Genomic DNA, 23,626 nt, shown 5'->3' with positions numbered 1-23,626 from the left:
ATACAACACTTACCTTGATCCTATCCAGCGATTACAAAAACGGGCTATCCGAATTGCAACACAAAGCAAGTATACCGAGCCAAGTACACCACTTTTCAGTTAATCAATATCCTTCCTTTTGACCTCTTGCGGACTTTAAAGACAGCGGTGTGTGTAAACAACATAGTAAAATATAATCAACCTTTCAATGCCTCCCTGTTGCGATCGCTCTCCTTCTCTACTGACAAGATACCTCACACATAGTAACCCCTGTTGCGATCGCTCTCCTTCTCGACTGACAAGATACCTTACACATAGTAACTTTAATCTGCCACCGAATAATAACATCTGCAGCAAAAAGTTGGTGCAGTTTTCAGGAGCCAAGGTTTTGGATCCTTTACCCCCAGAAATAAAGCAGTCCCATGAAACAAATAAATCATTAGGAACATATTTTATGAGCCTTATTTGACCTCTGTGGTAGTCGTTTTCGGTTTGTATTTCCACTACAGTGTTGTTCTTGATAGATCTTTACTCATTCTGCTGTAAAATGCACATTATTTTGTTTTCTTCTCATTGTATGTGGTATTTTGGTCATTCGCCATTGATTTTCTGCTTTTCATTTTACACAAGTGCTGTGTCATTGCCATTATGTATTTTTTTCAGAACCCCACACTAGCCTCTGGCTATGGGTTCCGACAGTGTTTTGATAATTTGTATGGCAAGATTATGAATAAATGAAAATGAATGAATGAATGAACTGTTGGGGACAAGAGTTCATGGAGAATACCTAAATAATCTGCGATTCGCTGATGACCTTGCCTAGCCAATCACTCTGGAGCTGAACTGCAAATCATGATCAATGAGTTTGACAGGCTGAGCAGAACGGCGGGTCGAAAAATTAACATGCAGAAAACCAAAGTAATGTTCAAAAGCCTAACAGCCTAGCAGGAGAACAGCAGTTCACAATTGGCAGCGAGGTGCTGGAAGTGGTAAAAGAATACGTCCACATAGGACAGGTAGTGACAGCTGATCCGGATCACGAGAGGGGAATAACTAGAAGGATACAAATGGGGTGGAGCGCATATGGCAGGTTCTCTCATACTGTGAATGGCAGTTAACCAATATCCCTGAAGAGAAAAGTGCACAACAGCTGTATCTAAGCAGTACTCATCTACGGGACAGACACGTGGCGGCTAACGAAAACGGTTCAGCTTAAGTTAACGACAACGCAGCGAGCCATGGAAAGAAAAATGATAAGTGTAACGTTAAGAGACCGAAAGTGGGCAGAGTGGGTGAGGGAACAAACGCGCATTAATGACATCCTAGTCGAAGTCAAGAGGAAGAAATGGGCTTGGGCAGGGCATGTAATGCGAAGGCAAGATAACTGCCGGTCCTTAAGGGTAACGGAGTTGATTCCAAGAGAAGGCAAGCATAGTAGTGGACGGCAGAAGGTTATGTGGGCGGGTGAGGTTGAAAAGCTTGCAGGCATAGGGTAAGCGCAGCTGGCAAAGGATAGGATTAATTGGAGAAACATGGCAGAAGCCTCTGCCCTGCAGCGAGTGTAGTCAGGCTGACGATGATGATGAATCCGGCATGTTCGTAGCTTGCACACGCTATCAACTGATTACAATCTACCAGCTAAGGAGTGCAGGATTAGCTTCTCTTTACCTTCTTTCGGTGATAGATGTCTCCATTGAAGAGCAAGGCCACGATGTTTTGTCGGCGCTTGCTGGGCGAGTAGTTGACGTTGTTCATCCAGTGGTTGTGCTCTTGTGGGTGGCCGTCTACCACGAAGAACTCTCCACATCGGCGCACCTGCGCAACGCAATGGTTCAACCATCTAAACGCTCACGCCAAATTTTTTCACCACTGTACTCATGTGAAACAACAGACACAAAAAAATGTGGCGTTAATTTTAAGTGTCCGGAAACGGGCCAGTATCTTGTGTTCTAATCTGACAGTTCTGTCACATAGGCATTTCGAAGGCATTCGAAGCGACCAGTCCATCCACTGTAAGGCCAGTGAGCGCTGTTACACGAACGGTTTCTGTGGCCATCGAGACACCGTTAGCGTACCATGTACCCTGTTAATGTTACCAAAGTACCAGAAGCCCACCCACCGCATGAGAGCATGCGCTGATTGGCCCAGATTCTGCAGGACCGCGCATAGCCTACCGGGTACCTGGTGCCATCTGGCACCGTCAGGAAGATTTCACATGTGCATTGGCTGCTTGTGGGCTCCTGGTAGCATTTCTTTTTCAGCGCAAACCCAGCCAGGCCACTGCTCACTGGCTCTCTGTAATGTACACGTCACTTCCGCTGCAATTTGCAAGTAAGCATTAAAGTAAATGCTTGCTATAAGAAACTTTCTTCAGAGACATTTTACATGCACAAAAAAATGTAATAAATGTATAAACCTAGGCTGATACGTTGAGTTTGGTCACGTGACTAGTTAGATGGAAAGGTGGCGGAGATTTGACGTGCGAGCAGGCGCGAGTGCCCGCAAAGGAAGGGAGACGGAAAAGTCGCGAGGGCCACAACACAGCTTGGACAAACAGTGCAGCGGCAGAAAACCAACAGCAAGACCGTAGAAAAATGAAACAGGTGGAACCACGGCGTCGTTCGCTTCAGCGGAGGGCGACATCATAGTGGCGGAAAAGCGCAGAACCGCAGGGGCCGCACCAAAATGATGAGGCTGAAACCTAGCCACTTTTTCCTTCAACGGCCAGTGGTAGGCACTGTAGGAAAACGTGCGTTGAGTAAAGAAAACGTTTCACATTATACACATGCGAGATACCTTCGCTGCCAGGCAATGCAGCGGGCGCAACTAAGGCATCGCTTGGTTCAGCGGCCAGCATGAAAATGATTGACATGTGTGTCAGACAGCTACCGACTCCCTCGTTTCATAAAGGTAAGTTAGCCGTGATTGTCCTTGGTTCTTCTGAATTCCGAAAATCTACAAGTTAGATGACAAATGGCTCTTATTCACAGCATATCAGAAGAGGTATTCAGAATGTTGTATTGGGACGCACGGCTGAGTAGTGCATAACACAAATCAAGGATGCTATGGGGCATGCGTATTCTGACATTTTTATTTGTTAGCTACTTTTCTGTGTGCGCTGAAAAATTTTGTACCTTTTTTCAACCTTACTGAAGAGAAAAACCCAACTAAAATCTTACTGCTCAGAAAACAGTAATGTTACTGAACTGCAACATCCTTCACATGCCCTCATATAAAAACGATACTGCACTGCACACGTGAAACTATGAAAGACTCATTCATAAAATTGTTGCTGCTTTTTATTTTCAGCAATAAAATTGCACCTCTCATCCATTCTGGTGTGAATTTTTGGAAGTGGAAATTCAAGAATGCGCAGAATTAGTACGTGATGTATAAAGAGAGAACAAGAAGCAGGAATAAAAGAGGGCGAAGAATGAGTTGCAAACATGGCTTGCTGAGATTCAATACAAGTGTTGGGGACACATTGCCATTGCCAACAGTTAGTACTTACTATCTGCCAGGAGCACAATGTAACCATGTTTGGAACAGCGGCTACGTAAAGACAAGTTTTTGCGGGTAGCCAGTAGTTAAGGATGCTTAATACAACCCAACCGACCACTTGGCACTTGCACCCAATTAGAACACTGCAAGCTGTTCTACTGGGACACTGTGGATGCATTAAAAAAATGATATACAGATATGTGCTTGAGGAACAGAAAAAAAATTGCTTCAAGGCTTTTCATTAGCAAGAACCGCAGCCACAAGCTTCAGTTATGAGTGGTTTACCGTTTCCTCTCGTCATCTGTGGCATGCTGAAAGGTAGAGCGCCAGCACACATTTCAGATGCAGCTCATGCTCCCAGTGTCTAGGTGGTCTCACGCCAAGTGGTTATTTCTTGAATCCTTTTTTTGATATTGCTCTTGTGAACACGCTCTTATTCCTTCCGCATTAGACCCCTTGGTCATGGTACGTGCATGCAACTTGTTTAGTGTGGGTTTTGGTTACTGCCATGATGTAGTGTACTGCTGTGTAGAGCCGCCCCATGCAAGGCGCAAGGCATATGAAATGAATGCATGCAGAAAGGTTTTTTTATGATAGATGCTTCCACATTTTATGGTAGCTCTTGTATGGCTCTTCTAAGCATTTAGAGGTTGCACTCCTCAATTTAAACTGCAAATAGAAGCAATAATAGTATACTAAACTAATTTTGTGAAATTCAGTTCAACCAAGAAAATTCAGCGTTTTAGAGGTGTACTTCATAGCCTGCTGGCTACTGCACACGAGCTTCACTCAGCAAAGTGCTGCAGCCAGGAGAGCAGTGGCATCGTCAGACTAAGTAGTGCTGTTGTACATTTTTGGGCAATACTCCATGACCTTGTAGACATCGTGGTGCAGACTTAGGCTCCAAATCCTTGTCAAGCTTAGTCTACTAATATAGCATAGTTTGCAACGGCTGTTACTTTGCCAGAGACAGTTTTTAATTGCATGTAAGAACAGCGGCAATGTTTACAACCATATCAACCCTTATTAAGAAGTGTCCTGGCTTCCGCGGTAGTCATGATGTAGACCATGTGATGTATGGCCCTCTGTCTTCTGGACATCAGCTATGGTAACATTTTGCTGTTTTTAAGGAACACTTGCTGCTTTCAGAGCTGCTTAAGTTAGTGCAGCAGCAAGTTGAAAGCAGGAAATAAGGATCAATTTATAACAACCAAATAAAGTGATTCAGGCACGAAGGCGATTGGACAGAAAGGACTCGTTCCACATGCCTAAGCATGTAATGTGTATACGCCCATGGTTAGCCTGTTGCTTTTTATGTATTTCTTTTTGCTTATTTGATTTTTGCACTGCTCGGCTTTTTATGGATGAACTTCAATTTCTGCTTTTGTCTCGTGGCCCAACCACTCAGATTCCATGCTATAACATTTTCCATTGGCTGTACCATTTCATTCTGTGGTCTAAATAAGGTCAGGTAATCCTATGAGACATCAAACAGCCTAAATATTTAACACTTTTTAAATTCCTCGGTTATTTTGAAAATAGGGGTTGGACTTTTTGGTTTAAGCTAGAAAAAAATACAAAATGCCAAATTCAATTTAAGATGGCTCAATAAACATGCGTTAGGATTTCGGACATAACCGCACAATGCCTTAGGTGGTCAACCAGCTAGGTGCTGCTACAAATTGGAGGAGCTTCTCACCGAGTCAGGTGTGCTGCCATATTCTTTATTATTCTTATTTGCTCGCAAATAAAGTTGTACACACTACATAGCCTACAGTGGGAATGGAAAGCAGTTTGTAATTGGGATAATGAATGAAACGTGCACCATAGCATACTATGGCATCGCTGATACCCCCATACCACCTAGCAGTAGCAGTGGTTTATTATTAAAAAAAAATACAAAAAGGCAGGAAAAGATATCAGCCATGGTAATTGCTACGTGATATGCTGAGCACCCAAGCCGCAGTGGAAATTAGATGTGCAGGGAGAGGATAGCAAGGAGAAGTACAGAGGGAGCAATAGCTAGAAAGGAGACGGAGGAGTTTGTTTATACACTATACACATTTACAAAAATATACAACAAAAAGTGAACAAGTTTGCATGGGAGTGTCCAGGCCCTGTCGGAATTACAACTGCATGCGTGCGACAACTGCTCATAGCCGGCCAACTCTGGGGAGCGCTATTTATGTCTGTGAGTGCAGTGTTGGTCTATGCAACGATATATGTGATAAATGAGTGCACACAGCCACTATTTGAGCAAACTAATTTTCATGTTTCAACTGCAGTAGCATATGAAACTAACAAAATTTGCCTGCAAAGAGTGAACGTGTTGCGTCTATGCATTTTTCAGTCATAGACTGCACACTCAAATCTCCGCATTGCAGATGTGAACTTTATGCTCAAACATCATCTAAGCCATTCACATGCACCCAGTCTTGACACAGATGGCGGTGAGAACTGCAGGCCCCGCTTTGTCTACAAGTTTTCTTTGAAGCCGTTACGCATGAATGTAGTGCTTTTTTCAGCTTTTTGCAGCTGGCAAAGAGGTTCCATTGCTTTGCAGTGCAGTGGCAATAGAGTTGTCTGCACATACTATGCTAAGATAGACGAGAGCATTCTGTTCCAAAAAGATTATCCAGTTCAATATATTGAACTGATTGATATTGACATTTTTCAACCAGGTACAGGTCCAGTCCGTAGTCATTACCATCTGTGTCGGAACTGTTCTAGAGAGTTTAGGCAAATGCTATCAGCTAGTGATGCACCCACTGGTGAAAGAGCCGATGAAAGTATCCCTGAGAATGAAGAGTTTGATCAGTTAGGTGACCCTTCTGATGCTTCACAGCCGACAGATCTGTGACGTGGGAAATGTTCTGTGAACAGAAAGCTTAAGACGGTGGAAAATAATTCACAACAAAAAAGAATTTAAATTCTCTCACTGCTGGCAGTGATGTTTGCAATGTGTCCGAGCACACAGATGTATGGATTGCACAGAGTGGCCAACATGAATCAGGATTAGAATTTGGCGCAGTCCTTTCAGCAACGTCTCTCCCTTTTAACTCTGTTGCCAGTGCTACCCAAGCTTTGAAAAGTTCAGGCTGTCCTTCCTAATCAGATGAAGTATATAATTTATAAATCTCAAAAGTTGGTGCGACGAGCACCATGTATGGTCGCCCATGAACCCATATTAAGGTCCATATTAAGCCCAGATGAGCTACAAACAGCTCTGGGCTACTATACCAAGGATGAGTACGGCTGCTGTATACAGAGTTTGAACAAAAAGATGTTATGCACATCCACAGAAGTGAGGTTTATTGATGCGTTCAGTGAGAGAACCATATCATTCATTCAAAGCATAATCCCGACATTACCAAGGGGGTTTTGAAGATTGAGTCTCTTCGTCAGAGGTGGGTTTTGCTTGCACCTCAGCAAGAAGCATGTTTGTGCCTTTAATGCACCAATGCTATGTTGCGTGATTCCGCACTGCATAGTTTAAGAGGGGATGCCTGCACACAGGGACAGGGTTAATCGGAAAGATAGAGGAGAGTCCTTTGTCCTGCAATGGGTGCAGTAAGGCTGATGATGGTGATGCCTACATACTTGATGGCATTAAAATATGTCCATGCAGCTCCCCACCAGCAAGATTCTGGTTGGGTGACTGCAACTAGTGCCCAAAGAAATACGGTTTATCATCACAACCTTGGGAGCATCTAAAAAAATTAAGGTCATGTATGCGGTATGAGAAGATGAAGACTGTCAAAAAGGTTGCACAGTCGGCTGCCTTTGTGCAAGACCTGTGCAGGTTGATCACCTATTCAATTTCCCACAAATATATCTCCAAGGTTGAAGCCTGTGCTATGCATGACGCAAAACAATGCGAAAAGCAAGCCTCGTGTTGCCCTTTGGCTTTCCAGAATGCTGGACTGCAATAATTCACAATGAGGTACAATCGTCTCACTGGCTCAAAAAGCAGGCATCTATATCCACCTGTGTTTTCACTGCAAAAAAATTCAATGCAAATTTTTGCTGTCATCAGAGATAGCACGACCCATGATGCACTACATGCATCCTTCGCATAGGCAAGATTCATGACCAAACCAAGAGCTTCCTCTCCAAAATCACGTCGCGTGTAAGTGGCAGGAACCAAAAGTAATTTGAAGAATAGCTATAAACTGTATGCACTGTGCACAAGAATTGCGCATGCACACCATAGCTGCTCTCTGCTACAGCACATGAGAAAAACTCCTGGAACAGTACAGAGGGATTTGTAAAACACCACGCATCCCTTAAGAACCTGGGTGTAGACATCACGACTAAGATATTCTCAGCATCTCAAGTTTTATTTACTTTACTCGTTTCACATTGCTGCAGGCCTTAAATTATTTAGACCCACGCAGGAGTGGGAAGAGAAAATACATTTCAAACAAGAAATGGTTTCGCATCTATCTCTCGAGGAAGGCTAAAAAACATAGAAGTGGTCCCACACCTGCAAATAATATTCAAAACTTGCAGGAGAAAAAAAGAACGGAAAGACTTGCAAACGGTAACAGGAGCACTCATGGAGTATGTAGCTGCGTGCATAAGGTATGACAGATGCCAATAAAGTTTTGACTCTAGCCTAAATGTATGCAACCACACTGAAAGAAATGAAACCATATTAAATTACTTTCAAGCATACCTGCCTATGCAGCAAGAGAAAATGCAACAAATCTTTGTTAGTTAATGTCACACAACACGTGTTAACTGTCAGCTATGAAAAAGAGAAGAAAATCAAAATTTCGAAAGTGCTCATGCATACAAATCAGGTGCAATTATTACACCAGTTGTTTGAAAGGACAAATCACTCATGTAAAGGTCTGTGTCTTCTAATGGAGTCTTATGTGCACGGTTTCGTTTTCTGTCATATTTTTTTGGCGGTCATAACTCTGGATTTGTATTCTGAAAAATATTTCACATTTGGACTGTCCACCAAGGTTACAGGAAATGTCATTTGACACTCAGGAAACATTTGAGCAACGGATGGCATATTCACTGCTTTCAAAACTTCATTTTGCAGAAATTTCCTATGCTTCAGAAGTGAGAGCTGTGAGCTTCCATGTCACTTCACAACAATAATGTGACATGTTACGCATTATTTTCCATCTCCTGGAGACCCGTTCGAGTAACTTGAACAAAAATTATGGATATGCTTTTTCGTTGATTTTTGAAAAATACAACTATATTTAAAAATGGCAGATTTAGTACCATATTTCTTGTGTTTTCGTTCATGTAACCATGAAAGCCTGTATGCTCTTTTTGACTCAGACGTGTATATATTCTGCAAATGGTAAAGGTGCGCCTTGCAGTCACAGGGAATATTCTTTCCACACATATTCAAATTCTTCAAGTTGAACAATGGTACAAAGCGGCCCATTCTACGTTATCCTGGCTCCTTTTGTCGTAAACGCACCTTCCTCATGTCGTACTTTCAGACGTGAGCAGGCTGGTCCAGTTTGTTCGAGATGTGGAAGGCGGTGCAAAAGCTGAAAAATTTCAAAGCAAGTAGCAGTTTCCAGAGGAAATAATTGCGGTCAAGCGCAGCAGCACAGGTACTGGAATTGTAAAACACAAACGAAGTGCCCTCCACAGAGCAGCTGCGCCAAGATTGCATGTTATGTACCGCGGCACCCCGCTTTAGCGTTGTACAGACGCATGCTCACCTCTGTACTTAGTCATGAGTCATGACGCGTACGTTGCAAACGCTTCCTTCAGTCCCTAATAAATTAGCCTATCGAACCGCTTCGCAGATAACTACATGCGTTTACTGCTGTATGCACCCTGTGAAAATGCTCCGAAGACGGGCGCTGCACTACACAGACAATGCACTGAATTCAAGACAATAAAACACACTTATCTACGGTCACCTGTAAAGAAAGTGTTGCATCGGGAATTCGGCAGCGTTCTGTGCAGAAACAGCATCCACGCAAACCATTACCATCCTCCAGGAATCGCCGAAACACTGCAGGCCGCAAACGCTGCCGTCAATAATCAGAATCTCTATGGCTGCCGTGGAAGTCGCCCTGTTGGATTGAGGCGATTGAGGTTGGATTCTGTTGGATGAAATTTTCAGATGCTTTGCTTACGCACGACCCTCACGCAAGAACAGGAGCTCGCGAAATCATATCGGTAGTTTATGTCGTCTAACTTTTTGTATAAAACTTTACTCTTGTTGTCTTGCTATGTTATTGGATACATTGTTTCAGCATATCATCATCGCCATGTGTACGCCGTCTGCTCGATGTGGTCAATATGTAGTGTGCGCTGCTCTTCAGTGAATTCGTGCTGTTAAAATAAGAACGTTAGTGAACGTTCTTCACTGCATGCTTATCTTCAGCTAGGTAGCGAGACCTCGCGCACACCATCGCGGCAGTCTCTATCCAATGCCGCCTGAAGAACATGCCTGAAGCGTCAGGGGTTTTTCTGCCCGCAGTAGAGCGCGTGTCCGCCGTATGGCGGCGCTGTCAAATGACCCTCTAGCAGATGACACACAGGCAGCGCAGAATTTTGTTGTGACTGCCGTTGCAGCAAAAACTAGGGCTTGTGGTGCGCTGTGTCTGATATTGTTTGTGAAATGTGTCTAGTGTTACCGTTTGACAAGTGACGCGTCGATGACAGCAGTTTCTGGAGGGAGTGGCGAGCGAAAATGCATTGCTGTTGCATTCCGTTTTTCATGTCCAGTCAGCGAAACCAGAAGCCCTGCGTTTCGTTCCATGAAATTCCTGCTGACGTAGAAGCCCGGGAAAGACGGCACAAGGTAATTCGAAGAAAGAACTGGCAGCCAAGAACAACATAAAATTATTCCGCAGTTTGTAGCTTGCATTTCCAGCCAAGGAAATGCTACTGTAGACAGTTTGACTGCCCGCCAAGTCAGGGTGGACTCTTTTACTTGACGTCAGATGCTCCGAAGAGTGTTACAGGGTTTCAAGAAGTCCGTCGATATCATACTCAAAGACCGGACGCATCTTCAAAGGCCACTGGACACATGCTTGCTCTACAAACAGTGTGAGTAAAATCTCGAGTGTGCCTATCCTGACGTGTGAGAACGGGGAAAGCGGCCACAGGGAAGCACTACTGCATATTAATGCAAGAAGTTAATTAAACCGTTGCTAACAAACCTTGCAAGCATCTGACATATAGCAATGTTTTAATTAACTTCTTGCAGATAATATGCAGTAATGCTTCCCTGTGGCCGCTATCCTTCAGACAAGAACGCAGTTGCGAAGATGTACAACAAGAAATCTCTTGCCCGAAAATTCTTGAAACTACAGTAAGAAACGATTTCCGCCGCCTTCATCGCACCGACACATGCCATTTTTCTTTGTAAGGGCGCACGTGTCTGTGCCTTCAAGCGCAGTATTTTTTTTTCTTTTAACATTCACAAGTCGCTCGCCATGTCTGATACTCTGGGCCCCTTGTTCCAGTTGTCATTTCGTCAACGCACGTTCTTGTCATTTGGAGAAATCCGGCCAGTCAGGACACCTGTGTTACTCCCAAAGTCTCTGTGCGCGTGTGCATCACACAGGAACCTATATAGTTGTGTTTCTTGCGGAAAGAGTAGAGAAGAGGGGCATGGGTTTATTTGAAATTTGTCAACGTTATTCAAGGGGGTACCGTTCGGTGAAAGCTCGTCGGAAAAAATGACCAGAAACATCGCAGGCTGAGCCTTCAAAGATCTGTTTCACCCGATCGAAACATCTCTCGCAATGCTCTGCAGGAAGATTGTAACAGACGCGCGCTTCGCAAGGTTCTAAGAACATTAGATACGAGGGGTGTGCCCCCTGCGGGCCAATGACTCCCCAGGCAGGTTACCGCGACGTCTCCGGCTTCCGTCAATTGTGCGCCATGCACCCAGACAACCACTGATATTCAGACGATGTCCACAAATGACCATAATATCTAATATCATTTGCGGATATCCTCACGACATCCATTCGATTTTCCACTGCCGAACGTCAGTACGCGATATTCACAAGATATCCTGGTCCAGACATCTTTTCTTGCAAAAAAGTTTGATCGGGAATTCTGTTGTCTTGAGCCTTGGCTGTAGTGTTGATCAGCATAGCACTGCATAAAAGCGCCACTCGCTTATGTCCCTGCGGTGAAAAGCTCCGGAGCTAGCTGGGCGGGGTTAAGAATTTATCGAAATACGAGAGAATATTTGAATTGCTCTTGAGAGAAGTGAGAGTCACTATAAAATTTTAAACACACCTCCGTCGAAACGCGGCCGTGAGACAGATACTGTGCCATTTCCTTAATAATAATAATTGATAATTGGTTTTTGGAGAAAGGAAATGGCGCAGTATCTGTCTCATATATCGTTGGACACCTGAACCGCGCCGTAAGGGAAGGGATAAGGGAGGGAGTGAAAGAAGAAAGGAAGAATGAGGTGCCGTAGTGGAGGGCTCCGGAATAATTTCGACCACCTGGGATCTTTAACGTGCACTGACATCGCACAGCACACGGGCGCCTTAGCGTTTTTCCTCCATAAAAACGCAGCCGCCGCGGTCGGGTTCGAACCCGGGAACTCCGGATCAGTAGTCGAGCGCCCTAACCACTGAGCCACCGCGGCGGGGCCATTTCCTTCCCCCAAAACCAATTTTCAGTGTTCTGGTGGAGCGCTATTTGCATAGTGAGTGGTGCGGCGTTCGCAAGCGAGCAACGTACAGCACGTGCCACAGCACTCGAGTAAGGCAGGCGCCGCGCGTTCCTTACTAATTAGGCATCCGGTGCCTTAGCCACAGCACGTGGGACCCAATCCTGGACGACGGCCCCGTTTTGATGTATGCGCGAAGTTCTTTAAAGAACCCTGTGTGTTCGAAGTTATTGCAGTACCCCCCCCTATACGATGGCCACGTGTGACTGCAATCTGTCTTTACTCCTCGCTGTCAAATTCAGGGAAATTTGCGCCGAGTAGAATAATTTTAATTTTTTAATTGGTTTTTGGGGGGAATGGAAATGGCGCAGTATCTGTCTCATACATCGTTGGACACCTTAACCGCGCCGTAAGGGAAGGGTAAAGGAGGGAGTGAAAGGAGAAAGGAAGAGAGAGGTGCCGTAGTGGGGGGCTCCGGAATAATTTCGACCACCTGGGGATCTTTAACGTGCACTGACATCGCACAGCACACGGGCGTCTTAGCGTTTTTCCTCGATAAAAACGCAGCCGCCGCGGTCGGGTTCGAGTAGAATAAGGTGGTGGTTACAAATTTTATTGCCACAAAATGGAAGGGATTAGTTGGTGCTGGGGCGAGGCAGTGTGGCTTCCAGTCGAAGGCGACCTCTTGAACTCGCATGTTGAGTGCCAGCTGCCTTGTTTTTTCTTGAACTGGCCAAGAGCTTTTTCTTCCATTCCTCCGCTGAGGGAGCTGGCAAGAGTGTCGCCGGAGAGGCTTTGCTAGTGCATTCCCATAAAATATTGTCTTGGGTGGAATGCGTCCCGTCACCGCAGTGCGGGCATGCAGTGTCATATTCACCGTTCACATAATCGGTAGGGGCTAGGAATGGCCTTTGTTAGTGGGCGTCTGAGTGCCGTGGCTTGCGCCCTGTCCAGGTCGGGGTGAGGGGCGGGATACGTGCAACTTAGCCCGCGATAAAAGTTTGTCATCTCCGCGTGCGAGCAAGGCGCCTCGTCCGGGGCGTCCGCTCCCGAGAGGTCTCCCGTCCCCCGGCTGGTGAAACCTACAGTAAGCCACTTTCACCTGTGCGTTTGTTCGAATGCCTCGCAGTTGATGCGACACTGTTCAGATTCAATTCTACGCATCATCCCTAGCTTCGAATGCCACGCTGTCCCATTTTGGTTTTTCTTTTGATCGCAGGTGTGGTGGGTGTTTTCAGCTGTAGATTTGGGGGGGGGGGGGGGGCTATCCCTTGCGGAAACGGTGTTGCGGTCGGCGCGAGAGAATATCCACGTGGCCCTGGCAAACTGTGCCTCCGCGATTTTTCCTTCTGCGGCCGCGTAACCAGTGTATTATTAAGAACAGGCAAAGTGTCCGTAGGGTCAGCGTTGGCTGGAGTTACGCTCCACTTGTAGTATTCGAGTTCCACAGCGCACGTGCTCGAGACGCGTTGGGCCTTTGCTTTCCCATAAGGAGCAGCAGTAACGCGGTATCATACGACAATTCCATTTGGTTCTATACGTTTTTTTTATGCGTTCTTGTAGGCACTTTGAAGCGCCGGCACGCGCATGACGTCTCCAAGCGCAGCCAATGACGACTGACCACGCGTCGCATATGAGCCAATCGTAGAACGGACAAGGCCACTATAAAAGAGCAACAGCGCAGCCTTTCTCCCATTCTCTAGGGGCTCGGCAAGCAGTGTAGTCTGTTGATGTGATTGCCAGCTAGGTGTGCTAGATGAAGAAAGGAATTCTAGAAGGCAAGAAAAAATGCGACTCAGCTGGGAGGCGTCCAGGTGCGTAGCGAATTTCCTTTCAGTTGTGTGGCCTTCGCCCAGTCCGGTTTGGATGCTCTCTTCGTTCATCTGACATCACTTGGTGGCTGCTTTAGGCCTAACCTAGTAGGCTATGATGATTGTGTTCTAAAGCATTATATTTTTGCGAGAAGGATGCAATAAATACATGAGCTTGGGCAGCCGGTTTGCTTCTCTATTATGCACCGTCGTTTTTATGTGAGCGTGAGTGACCGTGACTTGAAAAAAAAACCTGGTTTGGTTGAGCCGAAGCGACCTCGACAGCCTTTAAATAGTGTTAAGGTTGGTTCTCGTGCAAGCGATTGAGGGAATATAGCGATTGAGCGGCGCGTTGCAGCGAAAAATTTGCAAATTTTTGGAACCTCTTCACTTTGGCCGCTTGACCCGCCGCCACGGCTCGAAACGGCTTTGTGCGCCGCGGCGGCAGTAATCGCTAGCGTTTTCGCTTGCATGTAAAGTGGCCTTTGGACTTCGTACGTGGCTCGAGCTTTGGGCTGGCGCGACCCTTTGCGCGTCTCCGGTCCTCGTGCTTCGTAGTGTCGCCTTATGCAACGCCGGTAATGGGCGCTCTGCTTTGGGCTGTAAAAAGCCTTGCCTTGTTCGAACAAAGCGCGCACGCTTGGTGAAATGGCGAAGCTTTCGGCTTGCGCAAGCTTCTGGACAATGCACTCTTTCGATATCATTAATATTCGTGTCTCTTTTGTTAGTACCACCAACGTTTTGCATTGATGCTGCAGTCTCGGGAATATACGATCTAGCGGTAGTATTGCTATACGACTGAATGTATGCGAAATGGACACAATTACTGAATTCCAGGGATGCTGCGAACGTCAGCGCTAACAGGTTACGTGAAATACCTAACCGAAACGAATAATGCAATACAAAGGATCGCTTCGCTTCACGTCATGTACTTTTTTTTTCTGTGAGGACCAATAAAAGGGGGTCCGACAATCCGCGCATTTGTGACCGGCGGCACATTCCTGCCGTGAATGCCTTGCCAAACTTTCGCCCTGCGCATCCGTGCTGTGCGTCTCGCCGCTCCTCGAGCACGCGCTTCTGAACGCGTCGCCCGTGCGCCTGTGTGGTCCGGCCGGCCATGCTGCTGACCTGACACGGGGCGGGTGCTGTGGAACGCTCTTCCGCTTGGTCAGTGCCTTGATTCACGGCACGTTTCGAGCACTGCTGTCTCGTTTTAGCCCGTTCTTCTTGGTGCACAGCAACCCCTCCGCACCCCAATCCCTTCAGCGCATTTACGATTCCTTTACGGTTTATTTGGGTTTAAAGTCCCAAAGCGACTTAGGCTATGAGGGACGCCGTATTGAACGGCTCCGGAAATTTCGACCACCTGGGGGTTATTTAACGTGCGCTGACATCGCACAGAACACGGGCCTCTTGAATTTCGCCTCCATCGAAATTCGACCGCCGCGGCCGGGATCGAACCCGCGTCTTTCGGGCATCGTGTTTCAGCGTCCTTACACTGTTCCCGCCGCATTTTTGGCTTGAGCTATCCGCATTACCCGCCACGGTGGCTCTGTGATTAGGGCGCTCGGCTACTGATCCGGAGTACCCGAGTTCGAACCCGATCGGGGCGGCCGCGTTTCGGTGGAGGCGAAACGCAAAGGCGCCCGTGTGCTGTGCGATGTCAGTGCAGGTTAAAGATCCCTATGTGGTCAGAATTATTTCGGAGACCTCCACTACGGCACCTATTTCTTCCTTTCTTCTTTCACCCCCTCCTTTATTCCTTCCCTTATGGCGTGGTTCAGGTGTCCACCCAGATATAACAATTGTTTTTTGGGGAAAGGAAATGGCGCAGTATTTGTCTCATATATCGTTGGACACCTGAATTGTGCTGTAAGGGAAGGGATAAAGAAGGGAGTGAAAAAAGAAAGGAAGAGCTACCGTATTGGAGGGCTCCGGAATAATTTTGACCACCTGGGTATCTTTAACGTGCACTGACATCGCACAGCACACGGGCGCCTTAGCGTTTTCCCTCCATAAAAACACAGCCGCCGCGGTCGGGTTCGAACCCAGGAACTCAAAAACCAATTTTCAGTTTTCAGCAAATGTCTGTTTCCCCGGATTGTGGTCGCTATTTATCGCGACTGCGTGTCTTTTGTCTCAATGTAAGACTGTGCACTCTACGAGGCTGCCGGGTGAAATCAAGCCGGCTTAATAGCTTGGCGTCCCGCTGTGTGGAACGATGAGTGGCAGGGTTTTGTTGTTGTTGTTGCGTCTGAGGGAATAATGAAAAGTTCACGGGCCCGCCTAATGGCTCAAGCTGATCCACAATCGCTGCCACGTGCAGATAATCGCTGCCACGGGCAGACAGTAGGAGAGTTAAAAGAGATATGAGAGAAAAGATTGGAAGGAAGGACGCGCGTTGCAACAACCGCGTCATCTGAAGCGACGACGACGGTTTACAACACGTACCACCGGTGACAAGGAGCCCTCGCCACGTGTTCGAGAGCCCCTAAATCGCAGCTCAGCAGGGCCAGGCAGCCATCTCATCGTCCCCTCCCCGTGAAGCGAAGGCTTTACTACTACCCTCCGTAGCTTCTTTGCCGTGTACGCGAGTTTGACCTTGAACCGAGGAGAAACCACGTGACAGCTATGACGTCACTCAGTCGCCACCGTCGCGTTCATTGTGATCATTGGCGTTGACGATGTTCTGGACTCCATCAATTTTGAGGAAAGGAAAGGAATTTGGGAAACGTTTCCCACAACCTGCACGTGCTGACATTCTCCGTGACAGCAAGTGTTGTCCGCGGTAAGAAAGGTGCATTCGTTACGCCCGATATATATGAAAAAAAAAGCGCCGACGTTAAATGGGCATTTTCGGCTCGCAGCGGTGCCTTCGGCCAGCGGTGGCAACCAAGCCACCGCTCCTGCTCCGCCGCCAGCCGGGCCGTCGCGGGTTTCGTTCGCGCAAGCACTGCAGCAGGGCGTCGCGGCAAGCCCGCAGCCGCGCGCCGTCAACGGCGGCCCGACCCCTGCCGCGGCGGCCAGAGCTCAGTCCAGCGCTCAGTACACCGCGGCGCCCAGCGCTCAGCCCAGCGGCTCCCGGCCCAGCTACGGGGCCGCCGCAGGTTCCGCCAAAGTAGCTGCCAGCAGCCCCTGGCCTGCATCCGCCGAAGCCGCCGTGAGTGGCAGTCAGCCGGCAGCAGCTGCCCTACCACAGTCGCTGCCATGCACGCCGCACGGTGCTGTGACAGAGCCAACCCCTGAAGCTGGCGACCAGGCCACTCCCGGCGACGATGTCACGGTGAAGGTGCGTACTGTTTGCCGAAAAGGGCTTCACTTTGAGCCATGCCATGTAGCTCGTTTAAGCTCGTTACAACAAAGTAGAAAGTTCGTTACCGGCTGTTACTTCGTTATATGTAGTACTGACCGAGCTTCCGACGGGAATCGTAATTCCTTCGTTATATCTATTATTTCGTTATAAACCATGCTGTGCAGCTCTTTATGCCAGCGGTCCATATACAGTTAAAACTCTTTACAACGAAGTTGAAGGTTTCGGCGATTACTTCGTTATAGCTGTAGCTTCGTTATAGCCCCTGAGCTTCCACGAGCAATAACAATTTCTTCGTTATGTCAGTTTTTTCGTTATAAACCGCTTCGTTACAAAGAGGTTAAACTGTTAGCTTCAAGGCAAGAGGAAATCTCACCTCTCCTAAACATCGACTTACACGGGCAGTACGAGAACCGAACCCCGCTATAATACAACTCAAGAACGAAGCGGCATGTGCCTTTCGAAAGAGGACTTCCAGCCAATGGCGTCGACTGGTTCTCATGACGTCATGGTTAGTCAATCGTCTCGGACCTGTGTGACATCTCAGGGACTGGCAGATGAAAGGAGATGAACCACCGTTTAATCAGATTGCCACCGGTGTCCGGAGAATCGGCCGACGCCGTTGGCTGCAAGACGTCCTTTGTGGGGCATCCGTCGCTTCGTTCTGGAGTTGCAGCCGACTATGCAGGGCTTAGTTTCTGCTACTGAAAAGTGCTGTGGGTAGCAAGCGTCGTGGTAGTGCATGACGTATAGGGTGCTCTGGAAGTGAAACGTAAGATTTAGCCGCTGACAAATTCTAGATCAAGAACAACGTTTCGAAACCGCTACGGGTTCCTTGGACAACAATTAGGAGGACAAGGCTAGTGGGTGCAATGTAAAAGCGAAGTCTGTGACATAACGACCGTATTTAAATGAGTGGTTCAAACCCGACCGCGGCGGCTGTGTTTCGATGGAGGCGAAGCGCTAAGGCACCTGTGTGCTATGCGATGTCAGTGTACATTAAAGATTCCCAGGTGGTCGAAATTATTTCGGAGCCCTCCACTGCGGCACCTCTTTCTTCCTTTCTTCTTTCTCTCCCTCCTTTTCCCTTCCCTTACGGTGGGTTTCATGTGTCCGCCAATATGTGAGAAAGATACAGCGCCATTTCCTTTCCCCGAAAACCAATTTTTAATCTTCAGTTTCTTCTGTGAGGTTCAGGGCTTCAGTCGTCGCCTGGATAAAGGGTGGCTCAAGAAATTGATGCGTCGTCAGGTTTAGGCTTTCGGTTCAGTACTTACACGCCGCGGCCGAGTGTTGTGTTGGCAGCGTGCGAAATAATGTTTTTAAAGCGAAAGATTTAATGGCCGCAGGTTGCGCAGTTTCGCGTGATTCCTGGAGAGCCGTACTGCGCATGTACGAGGAGCAGTGACGACACACGGCGCATTTCTCTCTCTCGCTCCCTACTCCCTACTGCGCATGGGCCACCAGTAGCATCGAGCCACATGTGTTCCGCCGCTGCGCGCCCCGCGCCTTTCCTCAAAAGCCAACTTTCTGTTTTGTTTTCTCTTTCCTCTTTCTCTCCCTCCTTTATCCCTTCATTCACGGCGCGGTTCGGTTGTCCATCGAGATATGTGAGATGGTTACTGTGCCATTTCCTTTCCTCAAAGACCAAACAAAACTAGTGAGCCGACGGCGTTCATAGAGTTCATTGGCGTTGACAAATTTGCAAACACCGCTCATTTTCACGGAACTAAAGGCGCACAACTGGCTCTGTACGTCTCTGGAGAGCTCAACCTCGCTTTCGCTTTGTATATCTTGGATTAGCTCGGCTAATCCAACCCACCGCGGTGGCTCAGTGGTTAGCGCGCTCGGCTACTGATCCGGAGTTCCCGGGTTCGAACCCGACAGCGGCGGCTGCCTTTTTATAGACTCAAAACGCTAAGGCGCCCGTGTGCTGTGCGATGCCAGTACAAGTTAATGTTCACCAGGTGGTCGAAATTATTCGTGAGCCCTCCACTATGGCACCTCTTTCTTCCTTTCTTCTTTCACTCCCTCCTTTAGTCCTTCCTTTACGGCGTGGTTCAGGTGTCCAACGATATATGAGACAGATGCTGCGCCATTTCTTTCCCCGAAAACAAATTATTATTATTATTATTATTATTATTATTATTATTATTATTATTATTATTATTATTATTATTATTATTATTATTATTATTATTATTGGGCTAATCCGACTATTTTGGGGGGGGGAGGGAGGGAGGAAATGGCACAGTACCTGTCTCACATATCGGCGGACACCCGTACCGCGCCGTAAGGGAAGGGACAGAGGGGGGGAGTGAAAGAATAAAGGAAGTAGTGCCGTAGTGGAGGGCTGCGGAATAATTTCGACCACCTCGGGATCTTTAACGTGCACTGACATCGAACAGCACACGGGCACCTTAGCGTTTCGCCTCCATCGAAACGCATCCGCCGCGGTCGTTTAGAAACCTGGGAACACCGGGTCAGCAGCCGAGCGCCGTAACCACTGAGCCACCGCAGGTAGTGTATCGTCTTTTTTATTCACGGGTTAAATGCGCTTTTACTCCAAGTGAAATGTTGCACCGTCGGGCTTAACCATCCACTCTGGCAAACTAATATTTCCTTGGGCTGTAGCTGTTGATTCTTATAAATTACGCGTCTGCACATTCCAAAATCACAGAAAGATTCCTGTATGTTCATATTTCGCTGTTAATGGGCGGCGGAGGCGTCTTTCCAACCACCACGAATGCCGAAATTTCCACGGTAGTTCCTTGTGCTGTGCTTCGCCGCCGGGCGCCGGTTTGTTTCATCATGAATAATTAAAATTTTCCAATTTTGTCGCCCCAATCGAGACGATTTCTGTTTTAGACCTTGGACGTTTGACGTCGCCAGCTGCCTGCCCCTCGATATTTGCTCGTAGTTTGGTCAAGAAAAAAAAAATGAGACCTTTGTTTTTGGTTATTTCACACGAATAGTGGTCTGTCGCTTACAGTCTCCAGTTTAGTCGGTCAACGCGTCGGGAGGTTCTGTGACAGTATGCATGACGACAAGCTTCTGTCTTGACGTCATACTTTGGGAGAAACCCAGTTTTGGTTTCGGCGTTCTCAGGTCATGGGCATCCCCGGTTGTCCTTGTGAAGAAGGATGGGTCCGTTCGATTTTGTGTCGATTACTGCCGCACTCTTAAGATAACGCGCTAAGACGTCTACCCTCTGCCTCGCATTGATGACGCTCTGGACTGTCTCCAAAGCACGGATCTCTTCACTTGATTTGCGCTGTGGCTATTGGCAGGTCCCAATGCCAGCTGCAGAGCCTGCCAAAACCACGTTTGCGACCCCTGACGGCCTCTGAGAGTTTAGTCGTGCCTTTCGGCCTATGTAACGCTCCTGCTACTTTCAAGCGAATGATGGATGCAGTTTTGCGTGGCCGCAAGTGGAAGACGTGCCTGTGCTACCTGGACAAATAAGTAATCTTTTCGCTCGACTTTGTGACGCATCTATGTCACCTCAAGCACGTCTTGATTTGCCTCCCAAATGCCAGCCTGCAGTTGAACTTAAAAAATGCACTTTTGCTGCCAGTGAGCTCACAAATTTAGGTCACGTTGTTTTGAAAGACTGCGTACGCCCTCACCCCACCAAACCTCGGGCCGTGACTGCGTTTCCCAAACCGTCCACCACTAAGGAACTCTGCAGCTTCCTAGGGCTCTGCTCTTATTTTAGGCGTTTCATTCGCAACGTTGCATCAAATGCTGCTGCTTTGACTCAGCTGCTCGGAAGCAAATCGATTTTTCGGCTTGGTCAACCGCCTGTGATGGTGCCTACAACAACTTGTGTCATCTCCTCTCGGCACCTGCCATCTTGCGCCATTTCGACCCGGCGGCCCCGACTGAAGTCCACACGGTCTGCTGTGAACTATATCGTTGAGCCACTAACGTTGTCTCCCAATCTCCGACGCCGCAGCCATGAGACTGTACATGTCCAGCGGTTTTAGCCCTGCTATGACCCCGTTGTCTTGCCCGCCTCTTAAGTCGCCTGGATGGCACCTCTTCTGCTTGGGGGCCATTGTAAAAAAAGAAGACGGATGCATGCGCGAGCCGCATGGCCATCACCTAGTGCTTGCTCCTGGCTGGACTGGCTGATCTCTGAGTGCTGTTGGCCCTACTACCATTGCGAAGCTTCTCCAAATAAATCCCACTTTACACAATGCATCATAATGAAGCCAGTTAAAACAATTTTTAATAATTAGAGCTTCGTTCAAGTGTTTTGTCTTATAAAACTTCGCGAAATTAAGCTTTTTAGTTGAAATTTGACAAACAATTTGCGGGGCACTTTTGTATTAAGAAATAAACTTTGGAATGTACAGAATGACTGGCTGTGCATCAGTACATCTGTACAGTTTTTCCTGCTAGAAAATCACTTTAGGCCTTACAGTTGGCCACGCCATTTGGCGAAACAGGTCGATGAGTCCTTCGCAGTTCAGGTGATGCCAAATCTTGCTGAATTGATGTGGAAACCTCGCAAATGAGACACCTATTTTACCGTTAATATCTTGTTAAAAACGGAAGCTGAGTCGGCAAAACAGGCCCAGATATGAAACAAACTAGGTGCTGTCACCAATGTTCTGAGCTGGTTCCTCGGGTGGACACTGTGAAGGGGCCTTTGTCGGGGATGAATTTCTGCTTTGTGGCTAGATGGGCACTATAAACATGTTCCTATGCCCATAGTCTCCTGTAGAGTGGTATGCTCATCTGGCTGGCATGTGCACTCTGAACAGAAGTGTTGAAAGCTGAACTTGCCAGGATTTGTTTGCATTTGTAGCAGGGCTTTTAGTTTAGTTGTCACTAGTTTCAGAGCTCTGTTATTGCATTCCTGTTGCAGATGAGTGTTGAGGCATGTCAATGTTCCAAAACAATGGATTGCAGTGTGAGTGAGTCATTGAACAGGCTGAGAAGGCACACATGGCACAGGGGCTGTGCATGCCTGCTTTGTCCAGTGATTGTTTTGTGCACTACTGCTCATTGGCGCTTCTGCTGCCTCTGTGTGCGAGAATGCGGATGCAACTTAGTTCATTTTTCTTAAAGCCAGTGTCCCATTTCATTTCTCCTGTGTGGCGCATGCAGGGGCCGTGCGATAGCAGAAGCCTGATGAACGCCTCCTGGGCATCTGCGGAAGGGAATGCTCGGCGTCGAAAGCAATTCCGTGAGTGCCTCCAGCGAGTTTGGATGTCTTACTGCTATTGTGTTAGTTGCTTCTTTGCCGTGTAATATTGTTATCATCATCAGCAGCAGTAGCTGGAACAGTTATACCGCAAGGCAAATGACTCCCTGGTTGACCTCCAACGAGTCCTGTTTTGAGCCATCGTGGCCACGTTCTTCATCCCTTGGAATCTACTTTGTTACACATGGGGGCATCACTTCTCTGTTCCATTCACTGCTTGTTCTTTCCAAGTTCATTTCCTGGTTGTGATTTCAGCTACGTTACCATGAACTTGGGTTAACTCTCAAATGCGTGTGTTCTCTTTTTGTTTTATCAAACATTGCCCATACCTAAGGCGCCCTCCACGTGTATCCCGCGATGCCGCGAAAAATCGCAGATTTTAAATTTTTTTTGCACAATTGTGTGTTAGCAGCCGCATTCTCTTTTTTGGGGACAGTGTGTTTGTGGACATCAGAAGGAATGAGGGAATGATTTGAAGAATTGTGTGTTAGCAGCCGCATTCTCTTTTTTGGGGACAGTGTGTTTGTGGACATCAGCAGGAATGAGGGAATGATTTGCTGAATTGTGTGTTAGCAGCTGCATTCTCTTTTTTGGGGAGAGTGTGTTTGTGGTCATCAGCAGGAATGAGGGAATGATTTTTACCTGCATAAAATAATCGTCCAAATTCTCTCGAAAGGTAGAATCTGGTAATGAGCTGATGCCTCGACATGCTTGCTCCCCTCTCCACTCGAGCAAGTTAGCATCTTGAGTTTAGGTTTGCTGTTATCGTCATTCTCTTGTTCGTACCCGAACACACTGCCTCTGAGGCCAGGTGTGAAGGAGTTAGGGAAACGAAGGCAGGCGGTTGACGGCGGTAGCCATCTTAGCGGTGGCCACGCTGGCTGTCCCTCTTTTTCTACATGTCAGCAAGTGTAATAATAATAATAATAATAATAATAATAATAATAATAATAATAATAATAATAATAATAATATAAAATAATAATAATAATAATAATAATAATAATAATAATAATAATAATAATAATAATAATAATAATAATAATACTTTATTCGACCATCATGCGATACATGATGACAGGAAGCCCGGAGTAAAAGCTGCCCATTGACGATTGACAGCTTGGCGGAGCCCTGGTCCCCCTACATTTTGGCAACAGCAATGAAGGTAGGTATGAAAA

General features: G+C 47.1%; 2 protein-coding genes across 18 annotated transcripts in view; one reads left to right on the top strand and one right to left on the bottom strand.

Moving 5' to 3' along the window:
• The window catches only part of LOC144115343 (uncharacterized), a 39,101-nt gene extending 29,542 nt beyond the window's left edge, over window positions 1-9,559 (bottom strand). Inside the window, exons 1-3 of one of the 9 annotated variants that reach the window (XM_077649694.1) lie at window positions 9,180-9,559; window positions 8,930-9,002; window positions 1,648-2,274 (exon numbers count right to left, since the gene is read on the bottom strand). In XM_077649694.1, the coding sequence (XP_077505820.1) occupies window positions 1,648-1,819 (172 nt within the window). In that variant the 5' untranslated portion in view covers window positions 1,820-2,274; window positions 8,930-9,002; window positions 9,180-9,559. Of the gene's footprint in view, window positions 1-1,647 lie in introns of all 9 variants that reach the window. The other 8 variants (XM_077649693.1, XM_077649697.1, XM_077649696.1 and 5 more) reach the window with 8 other exon arrangements.
• A 362-nt stretch (window positions 9,560-9,921) lies between these two features.
• LOC144115341 (uncharacterized) overlaps window positions 9,922-23,626 on the top strand; it is a 110,764-nt gene continuing 97,059 nt past the window's right edge. For 2 of the 9 annotated variants that reach the window (XR_013311367.1, XR_013311366.1), the window contains exons 1-3: window positions 9,963-10,521; window positions 16,791-17,212; window positions 22,352-22,430. Coding sequence is in view for 1 of the 9 variants with exons in the window: in XM_077649683.1 (XP_077505809.1) it covers window positions 10,416-10,521; window positions 16,791-17,212; window positions 22,352-22,430; window positions 23,530-23,543 (621 nt within the window). In the remaining 8 variants the exon portion in view is untranslated. Of the gene's footprint in view, window positions 10,522-16,790; window positions 17,213-22,351; window positions 22,431-23,529; window positions 23,581-23,626 lie in introns of those variants that run through there. The other 7 variants (XM_077649684.1, XM_077649682.1, XM_077649683.1 and 4 more) reach the window with 6 other exon arrangements.

The sequence above is a fragment of the Amblyomma americanum genome, chromosome 1 (genome assembly GCF_052857255.1).
Source record: "Amblyomma americanum isolate KBUSLIRL-KWMA chromosome 1, ASM5285725v1, whole genome shotgun sequence".
NCBI lineage: Eukaryota > Metazoa > Arthropoda > Arachnida > Ixodida > Ixodidae > Amblyomma > Amblyomma americanum.
Note: the sequence above shows the minus strand (reverse complement) of the source record. Positions and strands in the feature narration are given on the sequence as shown.